This window comes from Ovis aries, chromosome 23 (genome assembly GCF_016772045.2).
Source record: "Ovis aries strain OAR_USU_Benz2616 breed Rambouillet chromosome 23, ARS-UI_Ramb_v3.0, whole genome shotgun sequence".
Classification (NCBI taxonomy): Eukaryota; Metazoa; Chordata; class Mammalia; order Artiodactyla; family Bovidae; genus Ovis; species Ovis aries.
The window spans coordinates 62,210,636-62,222,856 of NC_056076.1; the positions used below are offsets into that span (position 1 = coordinate 62,210,636).

Genomic DNA, 12,221 nt, shown 5'->3' on the forward strand with positions numbered 1-12,221 from the left:
TGGACGCTGATATTTAAGCTCTTAACATGGGTCACAAGTCTTTCAAGTTCTGATAACAGTCTACCTTTTTAGCCTCATCTTGCTGTACTATTCTGATTTTCTGTATATGATAATATCTTCCTATGTGATCTTCTCTGCATGTGGTGGGTACATCTTTCTATGTGATCTTTTCTACGTGTGGGGCATCACTTGCACTTTGTTGAAAAGAGAAGAAAAGAATGAGCAACAAACGCCGTGAAGAAACCGTAGCTTTATTGACGATGCGTCTCAGGAAGTTAAAACGTTTAGACACCCAAGGGCCCCATACGCCACCTGAACTCAAGTAAATGTGAAAGTCTAGGTTTGAAAAGTAAATACACCTTTTGAAATAGGAGGTATGATATTTCAGACTTAGGAGAAGATAGAGCATGGAAATAACTTTTTAAAATACAGTGAACATTTTGTCCAAGGAGTTTTCATGGGGAATAGAATAGGTTACATGTGTTTGTAGAAAGAGAGAGACAGATAAACATAATATTTAATCCAATACATTCTCAGTGGTGACTTTAAGTTTGGAAAGGAAAATAAAAAGGGAACCTGTTACACCAGCCTTCAAACTCCGGAAACAGCTCTGTGAACGTCCCTGAGTGTGGCCGCTGGCCAAGGACATCTAAGGGGAAGAGACTCGGCCACAGAAGAGGATGCTGTTGGTCTTGATGTGCTTGATGAGGAACAGGAAAGGGTGATCACAGCGGAAACTCTCGTGAAACGGTAGTGACGTGACAACACTGACACCCACACCGGTAGCAGCCGCGGCCTCCGTGCCCTCCTCGGTCACCTCCACAAAGCACTTGTGGACGACCGTCGACACCGCCAGATCGCGTCTCCCGGTCATGCCCGAGAAGTCGGCGGCCCCATCATGGAAGGCGTCCACCATCCCCAGGGCTTGCAGTGTGGGCACGAGGTTGTAGCTCTCTTCCACTTTAAACTGAGGCAGGTGTAAATCCACTAGTCTCTTCCCCATATTCTGTGGGCTCGTCCATGCTATTAGCTTCTCAGCAGTGAGCTGGTCTTCAACCTGGAACAGTGGAAAAGGAACAACTGTCAGGATTCTCAGCGGTCATGGGGCCCACCTAACCTCGGATTGAAATGTCTGGAAAACAATTATCTGCACAGTAAACATGAATACAGGAGATTCAGTTTATTAGGTTTTATCCTAGGAGGCAAAAATAAGAGTCCTTGATATATATTATATAATCAAATAAGTCTTCTTGAGAGATGGGAATACCAGACCGCCTGACCTGCCTCTTGAGAAACCTCTGTGCAGGTCAGGAAGCAACAGTTCGAACTAGACATGGAACAACAGACTGGTTCCAAATAGGAAAAGGAGTACGTCAAGGCTGTATATTGTCACCCTGCTTATTTAACTTCTATGCAGAGTACATCATGAGAAACACTGGGCTGGAAGAAACACAAGCTGGAATCAAGATTGCCGGGAGAAATATCCATAACCTCAGATATGCAGATGACACCACCCTTATGGCAGAAAGTGAAGAGGAGCTAAAAAGCCTCTTGATGAAAGTGAAAGAGGAGAGTGAAAAAGTTGGCTTAAAGCTCAACATTCAGAAAACGAAGATCATGGCATCCGGTCCCATCACTTCATGGGAAATAGAGGGGAAACAGTGGCAACAGTGGCAGACTTTATTTTTTTAGGCTCCAAAATCACTGCAGATGGTGATTGCAGCCATGAAATTAAAAGACGCTTACTCTTTGGAAGGAAAGTTATGACCAACTCAGACAGCGTATTTGGAGAAGGCAATGGCACCCCACTCTAGTACTCTTGCCTGGAAAATCCCATGGATGGAGGAGTCTGGTAGGCTGCAGACCGTGGGGTTGCTAAGAGTAGGAAACGACTGAGCAACTTCCCTTTCACTTTTCACTTCATGCACTGGAGAAGGAAATGGCAACCCACTCCAGTATTCTTACCTGGAGAATACCAGGGATGGGGGAGCCTGGCGGGCTACAGTCTGTGGGGTTGCAAGGAGTCGGACTTGGCTGAGCGGCCAAGCACAGCACAGCAAAGCGCATAAAGACACAGACGTGCGCATATGCGCACACACGCGCGGCAACAGGGCGGCTGAATCAAACCACCTGTAGGGGATGAACTGTCCGTTGCTCACGCTGTTTATCCATGGCATGCTTGCTTTCAGTAGACTGCTCTTGTTAATTTCTTTTGTCCAAAATTTTTCCATAGTGCATTTATAGCTTACATCCTAATTTTACTCCTTTTTCTTGCTTGATCTATTTGTAAAATTTTTCAATAAATATTTCTCTAATCAAGTTTATGTTGCTATATAATACTGTCATTAAATTGATACTCAGTATACATCTATATTTATTTAAGTAATATCTTTTAAGCATTCACTACATGTCAGTTTCAAAACGAAGGTAAGGTAATACAAATACATACCATTGTGTCTTATTTAAATTTTTTCATAATTTTGAGCCACTTATGTCCAACAGCTTTTCCGTTGTTTCAGCTTGTTGCTATAAGGTAAAATCCTAGGACAGATACTCCCAGTACCACTGATAACGGGGAATCTGGAGCAGGAGACAGCATTCTGAGGACTCGCCACACTGACTGCGGTGTGACTTTCCCTGTGAGGTCCTGATTCCCAGTGTTCCCGTGCATGCATTCTGAGGGTGGCAATTTATGGCCTCTTCGGCACCATCATCGGCTGTTACAGCCTGTATAGATGGTCTTTTACGGGATGTCCTTCTATGACAGATGGTCTTATTGGTGTTTTTATATATTAGCTTTATGATAGCAATGCTAAGAAGAAAACTGTATAATTCCTCCTCCTCCCACCTTTGAACTCCTAGAAATGAGACTGTGAATGAGTTTTGAGTACTTAGAAACTAAATACTTGCAAATTAAAAACTGGGATTCAAGATAAATCCATTTGCTCACAGTCTAAAAAACCTCTGTGAATTAGTGGGCTATAAGGAAACTTTGCTATCCCGGGGGCTCAGCAAGTAAAGAATCTGCCTGCAAAGGAAACACAGGAGACTCGAGTTTGATCCTTGGGTTTGGAAGTTTCCCTGGAGGAGGAGTGGCAACGGGCCCCATTATTCTTGCCTGGAGAATCCCATGGACAAGGAGCCTGGTGGGCTACAGTCTATGGGGTCACAAAGAGTTGGACACGATGGAGCTTGGGCATGAGTGTGACGGGAACTCTGTTGCTTTAATTTTCTCGTTTTGTTTGTGAGTAAACTTGCAGGTGTTTCCATGTGTCAATTACATATGTCAATTTCTTCATCTTCAAATGAGTCGCCTGGACTACACAGGAGATTCTCACAGTTGTCAGACCCTCACGCTTGTACCCAGGTATATTGTTTTGTCCACTGACATTCGACAGGTTCATCAGAATATTATTCTGACCCGCGGTGTGCAGATTTTTGTGCACTTGTCATATTACCCTGTGATACTTAGCATATTGACTTCACATTTTCGTCATGTGCTTGAGCTCTGCCAATCACTGTCACCATACCATGAGCAGCCCGCACCGCACTGCGTCACCAGGAACGTAAGCAACAGCGTGCAGCCCTGTAAACGCCAGGCCTCCGCAACAGCGTGCAGCCCTGTAAACGCCAGGCCTCACCTCCTGCAGACCGTCCGCTTCACTGGGCAGCAGCACCAGCATGCTCAGCTCTCCGCCTTTGTACGGGATTTCCAGGATCTTGGCTTGCACCTCCTCCAGTGACACGAAATTGAAGTGACTGGTTTGTTTCATCATCTGCACAGGTTTGCTTGTATCCTGCAATAAATTCATGTGCAAATAGTGCTAAATGGGCCTAAGTTATAAAGAAAGATAATCTTGTTCAGATACCAAACACATCCTCCTTCTAAGAGATGATCTGGAAATTTTGTGAATTAGAGACAAGAATTCCTTCAGGGGATCCCAACTAAATAAAGTAAAAAAAAAAAAAAAGACAAAAAAATAAGCCTTGATGAATTCTATCTTCTACCTGCAGTTATATATTAATCCATACGTATTTACATTTCACAGTGCATATGTAGTTACGTTATGTTATATGGATAACTTATAGACAATACCTTGTTCAGCCAAAATTTTTCCTCCACAGTATTTTCTTTCTTAAATTCCTCTTGCCACTGCCCTTTGAAATAGACAGCATTCACCAGAACCAGAACAGAGCCATTAAGAGAGTTTTGGGGAAACAGATTCTTGATTCTTCCTGCAAAGACAAATTATCAGTTATGAAAGGAACACGCGGTCTGTCTGTAAGATGCTCTGAAAGTTACAAGTGATTAAAGATTCATACAAATCACCCCTCGAGGGACTCCATGCCCAGCGGTTCACCAGGTGAGGCTTTGCTCACGGCCCCAGCCTGATGGAGTTGCCCTCGTGGAGACGCCCCTGCTCCTGCCTGGGAAGGTGTTCAGTCTGTGTGTGGGGGGACATCAGTCATCTCGCAAGGAACCCTGATGCACTGATTTCAGTTGATTTTACTGGTCAGTTTTCTTCTTTCCTTTCCACCCTTCCTGCTCCCTCGAGAGCTGTATCTCTTGTTTACTCAGCCCTTCCTTCTATTCTGGTCTCCTTAACTTTATTCTTCGATTGCTATTTTCACATTTGAACTTAGCAATCAGAGGAAATGGGCCTGAAAGTTCTTCAGGACAAATGATATGAACACGACAATCTAGAACCCGTGCCCAGACACCATTCCCTGGGGTGTGTTTGTCTTCATTCTCAACTTTGAGTTGCTGTAGGTTAGATCTGTATTTCGGAAGGGAGGTAGGATACGGTTCATGGGATGGGGACGTTGTCCAGCCCCCTCCCTGGGAGGGGAGGACCCCCGTGACAATCCTGTGGGAGGGGGACATGGGCCTGGCACCTCCTGCTGCAGGTGGTCATTTTGGCAAGATGAGTGGTTTAAAGGAGAGCAGTTTGTTTCCCAGTTAAGAAAGCAAAAGGGAACTCTTCATATTTTCTCTTAGGGATCATAATCCAGAAGTTAAGCCTCTATTTTAAAGAAAATTTACGACTCAACCTAATGTTTGAGCAGACTTGGGATCCACAAAGACGCTGTCTTCCAGACTCAGCTGTGCCTGCAGGGGGCTGGTCCTGGGAGCACCCCCGCCCGGGTCTCTCCGCACTGACGTGGACCGTCCGCCCCCTGCAGGGCCTCCCCACCCTCCGCGATCTCGTCTCACCCCCGCTCCTGGAAGCCCGGTCAGGGTCCAGCACTGTGTTCACAAAGGGGGGACTCAGCGGTGACTTTTAATGAGCGACTCTCTCATAACCTACCATTGGTTTGGCACTCCACCCAGCAGTTAATCATCTTTTGACTTTCCTCTGCAGCATTTTTAAAATCAGCAGATTCCACACTGGCCAGGTAGTATTTCTGAACATTATCCATGTATTCCTGTGACATGAGCAGGAAGAAAGGAAGAATGAAGTTTAATTTATCAGTAACCATGTCGGGATTCCCAAATTAAATGCAATGTGTTAAATCCTGATCAAGCAGAGTTCACAAGCCCATGCCTAGCCCCGCCTCACTGGTGTGCTATCAGCCTCTGGACACTCCAGCGGGTGGGGTTGTGGCTGGGGAGCCTGGCCCCTGGGGGTAATGCCCCCGTGCGGGTTCCCAGGCTCCTCTGCACCCCTCCCCCTCCATTAGGAGCTGGGGCCCGAGGACCCGGGACCGGATAGACCAGGAAACTCACCTGGAGAAACGGAAACTCCTTTTCTCCATAGAGCCTGTTGGCGACCCTCAGCTCATAGGCATCAGTGGATTTCTTTAATTCCGTCAGAAGATTTTGAAAGTGATGATGAACACTTCCTGGCTTTTCAACCTTCAAACACCAAAAAGTGAGCTCACTGGATTCTCTAACAATATGAATACTGCACCCACATCAGTCTGCTTGATCAGTACCTGGATTTTGGTATTTCTGTGGATGACTGTTGTTCTTTCCTGGCATTTGGTGACTTTTGCTGGGAACATGCTGCTAAACTTACATCCAGTCTTTCAGGTAACCCTTTCTTCCTTCTCTAATGGACTCCAGTCTTTCCTCTTTTGAACTACATGCGCTGCACCGTCCACTCTTGGGCCGTTCTTCACTGTTGTAAATGTTTGTGTGTGTGTGGGTTGGTCACCCAGTCATTTCTGACATTTTGTGACCCCGTGGACTGCAGCTGGCCAAGGGATTTCCTGTCCATGGGATTTCCCAGGCAAGAATACTGGAGAGGGTAGCCATTCCCTTTCCCAGCAGATCTTTCTCACCCAGGATTGAACCCAGGTCTCTCGCGTTGTGGGCAGATTCTTTACCATCTGAGCCACCAGTTAAGCCCCTTGAGTGTTTAGGGATCAGTTAAACGTGAGCTTCTTGAGGCCTAATGTGTCATATTACGTCTCTAAGAGTCATCAACTGTAAGAGAACACGCAACCTGTATCTTGCCCTAGATTGTGACACGAAGGCCTGTTATTCTCCTCGGGGAGATCATCCTCTCAGCCCGCTGGACTGTGCCCTATGGCTGTTCACTGTGATCACACATAGTGCTCACACTTCCCGGCGTAGGAAGAGTGTGTGCCCGGGACACTGCTAGCAGCTGCACACCAGCATCTCTAAGTCACATGAAAACAAGCGTTCAGAGAACTGAGCGACTTCTCTGAGGAGACAGGGCCAGGTTTCAGCAGAGCTGGTCTCAGTCCCTGGCTGGGGAACGAAGACCGTGCAGACGGCATGGCCAGCACACGAAAGGAGCCCTTCAGCACGAAGCTCCGCAGACCCTCTGCGCTGAGACACACGCTTCTCTTCAGAAAACAGCATCTGAGATCAGCGTGTGACATGGGATCAGAGACGACTCTGCTCCTCTGCCTTGCCTAGTGCCCTGTGCGTGTGGGCTCTGCCGTGTCTGACTCTTGCGACCCCATGGACTGTGCCCACCAGGCTCCTCTGTCCATGGGGTTTCCCAGGCAAGTACACTGGAGAGGGCTGCCATTCCTTCTCCAGGGGACCTTCCCGACCCAGACTCATGCCTCCTTCACTGGCAGGTGGGTTCTTTGCCCGCTGAGCCAACAGGAGAGCATTTTTGCCTAGGATGTCCTCTAAAAATGGACCTTTCCAGTTTATCTGAAATTCCCAGTTTAACCAACAGCCCTCTTGGGTCTGTGACCTCCCTCTGGTCCAGAGCTGTGTGACTCACGGGGTCTTTCTCGGCTCCTTCTTGCGTGTTGGCTGCGATCTCACTGAAGTGAAGGACCTGGAGGAGACAGGGAGTGGGACAAGGAGGCTTCAGAAACCCACGTACATCAGGGTGAATAAAGAAAGAAATAAGGAAGGAAGGAGAGGATGAATCCAAACAAGCAAAACAAATTGCTGAACAACATCAACAACAAAACAAAAAAAACAAGGAAAAACCCAAAGAGAATCAAAGAAATGCTCAGTACAAGCGTTTGCTCCTTAGGAAACACAAGCTGTGTGTGCGAAGCACAAAACTGGTTTATAACAAGTCACTGCAAAGAGTCCTGGTTCACTTTGTAACCCTTGTTGAGGAAATGTGTTTAAAAAACACTGAATACATGGATTTTAGTCAGGGCCTCACTTCTACTGAACTCTTCCATTAAAGCCACCTCTGGTCCCCTGCGGGCAATTATAAGGGTTCATCCCATCCCCCAGAGGAAGTCCAGGCACAGGGAGCAGGTGCGGAGCCCTGCGGGAGAGTGTGTCGTGGGGCTGCTTGAGCTTCCCATGGGACCAGGGACAGGCAGACCTGTGGTCATCTGCACACCAGCCAGCAGACAGCCATGCAAACCTGTAACAGAAAGGCAGCTGCACCTACCTTCTCCATTTCGGATGCGGTGTTTTCTCGGGCCCCTAAGTAAGTCATGGCTAAGGCTGACGAGACACTGAAAGGGGAATAGAAGATGTTCTCCTTCTCTGATTGTCTGATCTGGTGGAACAGGTCGATTGCGAGGTGGATGATTGCTTCACCGAGGGAACTCATGGTGGCCGGATGTGGTCTGGAAGTCCTGGAAGAGCATCAGATGCATTTTATCATCACTCTAGTGAAGGGAAGTTTGTTAGTCTATAATAAAATTTTCCTAAAAGAAATGTCTTGTCTGTGAGCTGTGGGATTCTGCCAGCCGTGTGTGGGCGCTCTCAGTCATTCGGTCGTGTCCCACTCTGCAACCCCACGGACGGTAGCCTGGGAGGCTCCTCCGTGCACGGGATTCTCCAGGCGAGAATACTGGAGTGGGTTGCCAGTTCCTTCCCCAGGGGACCTTCCCGACCCAGGGGTCAAGTTCATGTCCCTTGCCTTGGCAGGTGCCTTCTTCACCACTGTGCCATCTGGAACTATAGCTTCTTTCCTTTTAAAGTTGTTTTCAATGTATATACTTCATACTTAGAAGACTATTAAAAAAACTTTTGTAAAAACTAATAGAATATCTTTATCTTTTCTTCCTTACCTGCTGTACTAAGACTGGGTAGAGAAGACCTATAACAGATACCAAAGCAAAGACTGATGCGACAACATCCAGCCACCTGCCACGAGGCACCTCTCTGCCATTCCTCCATTTAGGAAAACTGCCTGGGTCTTTGCTGCAGTGAGCAGGCTTTCTGCTGAGTTTTGGAGAGCGGGGGCTGCTGTCTGCGGCGTCTCCTGTTGTGGAGCACGGGCTCTGGAGTTCCGGCTCCTTATCTGTGGTGCTCGAGCTTAGTTGCCCTGCAGCATGTGGGATATTCCCGGAGCGGGGATGGAACCTGGGTCCCCCGCGTTGGCAGGTGGCTTCTCATCCACTGGACCACCACCAGGGGAGCCCTGCGTTCTTCTTGAAGGAGTGGTGGGGGCTGCGCCTCCTACCCCTCGTCACACTTCCTCCTAAGGAAGCGTTTGTGTTTTGGAAATAAATTCCCTAAAGATTAAAGCAGATGAAAAGTTGTCTTACTTCTGCCCTGGCTAAATTCCCTGGTGGCTCAGACAGTGAAGTGTCTGACCGCAATGTGGGAGACACGGGTTCGATCCCTGGGTTGGGAAGATCCCCGGGAGAAGGAAATGGCACCCCACTCCAGTACTCTTGCCTAGAAAATTCCACGGATGGAGGAGCCTGGTGGGCTACAGTCCATGGGGTCACAAAGAGTCGGACATGACTGAGTGACTTCACAAATCATAAAATACAGCCAGACAAAATGAAACAGGTAAACGATGTACAGTTGTATAGATAAGTAACATTCCATTGTCGTTATTTCCAGAAAGGATTCACGTAGCTCAGCAGAGCTGCTGGAAGCACTCACCTGCGTTCCTGGAGTGAGCAGAGGCGGGCGGGCAGTCTGTAAGCCTGTGCTGTGAGCGCTCGGCTCCTCAATATATGCCTCTCTCGATTCCTCCCCTTCTTCACAGAAGCTGGTATTTCACGTAAATCAACTTTCGGTTTCCTCACCAGGCTATCCATCATTTTCATGAGCATGAAGTCTCTACGAGTGAAGACAAAGTCACTCTTCTTTTCCTGGATGTCCCTTTCTTCTGTGGAAGAAATTGTGACCTGCAGTCATTGGCTCATATGAAAGGCACGTACGTGTATTTCTAAGACCAGCGAGAATAAAGTTAAATTCCAACTTCTTCATGTGCCCTAAGCTACTATTCCCAATGAGAGCCCTTAAACAGTCTTTCTTCTCTTACACGTTGAATTGTCTTCAAGGCCACTTCTAGTACAATTTTAGTAATTAATAAAAAAGTACAGTTAGAAAATTACATTTTCTGATCTATATTCTGAAAGAGTTTGTCCAACCTGACCACTATTTCCTTAACAATTATTCTGTATCACCAGGAAAATGTTTCAGACTCTCAGCTTGAGAGATACTGGCGAAGTGTCTTAGCAGCAGTAGGTGGAGAACCGGTGCATGCCTGCTAAGTCGCTTTGATCATGTGTGACTCTTTGCGATGCCAGGGACTGTAGCCCATCAGGCTCCTCTGTCCATGGGATTCTCCAGGCAAGAATACTGGAGTGGGTTGCCATGTCGTCCTCCAGGGGGTCTTCCCGACCCAGGGATCGAACCCAACCCTCTTACTTCCACCTGCGCTGGCAGGCGGGTTCTTCACCCCCAGTGCCCCCTGGGAAACCTGGAGAGCAGGTGTCCCCGGCCCCCCAAAGGCAGGGCTGCGGCCTCGGTGCTGTGATCTCCACTGCCACCCCACAGCTGCCTGGCAGTCTGTCCTGAGGGTCCCCACGTTCGAAGGTCAGAGGGAAGCTTGTCTCCCTGCAGTCACCTGCTCTCACTGAGGAGAAAAATGGATAAATAAGGGCCATCTAGGGGCAGTTTTCTGATTTTTACACAAAGATGTATCAGAAAAATAAATTGTTTGAGCTCCAGAATCATGACATTTCTCAATCAGCTTGCACTGTAGCAAACTAGCTTTCAATTCATGGTCAGGACAATAAAACCAAATGCCGGTTCAGAAAAAAAAGATAAAAATTGTTCTTTGAACACTATGGTTCGATCTTGTCCCTGGAGCTGCATTCTCCTCAAGGGTGTTGCAAAACGGAAGAATATTAAACACTGCAGACTCTTGCTGCTGGTGCGGTTCAGCTGCTCACTCATGCCCGACTCTTTGCGACACTATGGACTGTAGCACATCAGGCTTCTTTGTCCTTCACTCCTGGAAGGTAGAGTCAAGTGGGCTTAGGAAGCATCACTACGAACAAAGCTAGTGGAGGTGATGGAATTCCAGTGGAACTATTTCAAATCCTGGAAGATGATGCTGTGAAAGTGCTGCACTCAACATGCCAGCAAATTTGGAAAACTCAGCAGTGGCCACAGGACTGGAAAAGGTCAGTTTTCATTCCAATCCCAAAGAAAGGCAACGCCAAAGAATGCTCAAACTACCACACAATTGCACTCATCTCACATGCTAGTAAAGTAATGCTCAAAATTCTTCAAGCCAGGCTTCAGCAATACGTGAATCGTGAACTTCCAGGTGTTCAAGCTGGTTTTAGAAGAGGCAGAGGAACCAGAGATCAAATTGCCAGCATCCGCTGGATCATGGAAAAAGCAAGAGAGTTCCAGAAAAACATCTATTTCTGCTTTATTGACTATGCCAAAGCCTTTGACTGTGTGGATCACAATAAACTGTGGAAAATTCTGAAAGAGATGGGAATACCAGACCACCTGACCTGCCCCTTGAGAAACCTCTATGCAGGTTAGGAAGCAACAGTTAGAACTAGACATGGAACAACAGGCTGGTTCCAAATAGGAAAAGGAGTACGTCAAGGCTGTATATTGTCACCCTGCTTATTTAACTTAGATGCAGAGTACATCAAGAGAAACACTGGGCTGGAAGAAGCACAAGCTGGAATCAAGATTGCCGGGAGAAATATCCATAACCTCAGATATGCAGATGACACCACCATTATGGCAGAAAGTGAAGAGGAGCTAAAAAGCCTCTTGATGAAAGTGAAAGAGGAGAGTGAAAAAGTTGGCTTAAAGCTCAACATTCAGAAAACGAAGATCATGGCATCCGGTCCCATCACTTCATGGGAAGTAGATGGGGAAACAGTGGAAACAGTGTCAGACTTTCTTTTTGGGGGGGGCTCCAAAATCACTGCAGATGGTGACTGCAGCCATGAAATTAAAAGACGCTTACTCCTTGGAAGAAAAGTTATGACCAACCTAGAGAGCATGTTGAAAAGCAGAGACATTACTTTACCAACAAAGGTCCGTCTAGTCAAGGCTATGGTTTTTCCAGTGGTCATGTATGGATGTGACAGTTGGACTGTGAAGAAGGCTGAGCGCTGAAGAATTGATGCGTTTGAACTGTGGTGTTGGAGGAGACTGTTGAGAGTCCCTTGAACTGCAAGGAGATCCAACCAGTCCATTCTGAAGGAGATCGGCCCTGGGATTTCTTTGGAAGGAATGATGCTAAAGCTGAAGCTCCAGTACTTTGGCCACCTCATGCGAAGAGTCGACTCATTGGAAAAGACTCTGATGCTGGGAGGGATTGGGGGCAAGAGGAGAAGGGGACAACCGAGGATGAGATGGCTGGATGGTATCACTGACTTGATGGATGTGAGTCTGCGTGAACTCCGGGAGTTGGTGATGGACAGGGAGGCCTGGCGTGCTGCGGTTCAGGGGGTCGCAAAGAGTTGGACACGACTGAGCGACTGAACTGAACTGAACTCCCAGAGTTTGCTCAAATTCATGTCCATTGAGTCGACAATGT

General features: G+C 47.3%; 1 protein-coding gene across 1 annotated transcript; it reads right to left on the reverse strand.

Annotated features, from left to right (window-relative positions):
* Positions 1–235: 235 nt before the first annotated feature.
* Positions 236–9,486, reverse strand: LOC101104114 (serpin B4-like). The gene is made up of 8 exons (XM_042239156.1): positions 9,299–9,486; positions 7,845–8,034; positions 7,209–7,265; positions 5,729–5,857; positions 5,310–5,427; positions 4,097–4,236; positions 3,642–3,797; positions 236–1,057 (listed from the first exon to the last, which is right to left on the reverse strand). The coding sequence occupies exons 1-8, from the start codon at positions 9,469–9,471 to the stop codon at positions 650–652; spliced, it is 1,371 nt and encodes a 456-aa protein (XP_042095090.1). The 5' UTR covers positions 9,472–9,486; the 3' UTR covers positions 236–649.
* Positions 9,487–12,221: the final 2,735 nt, after the last annotated feature.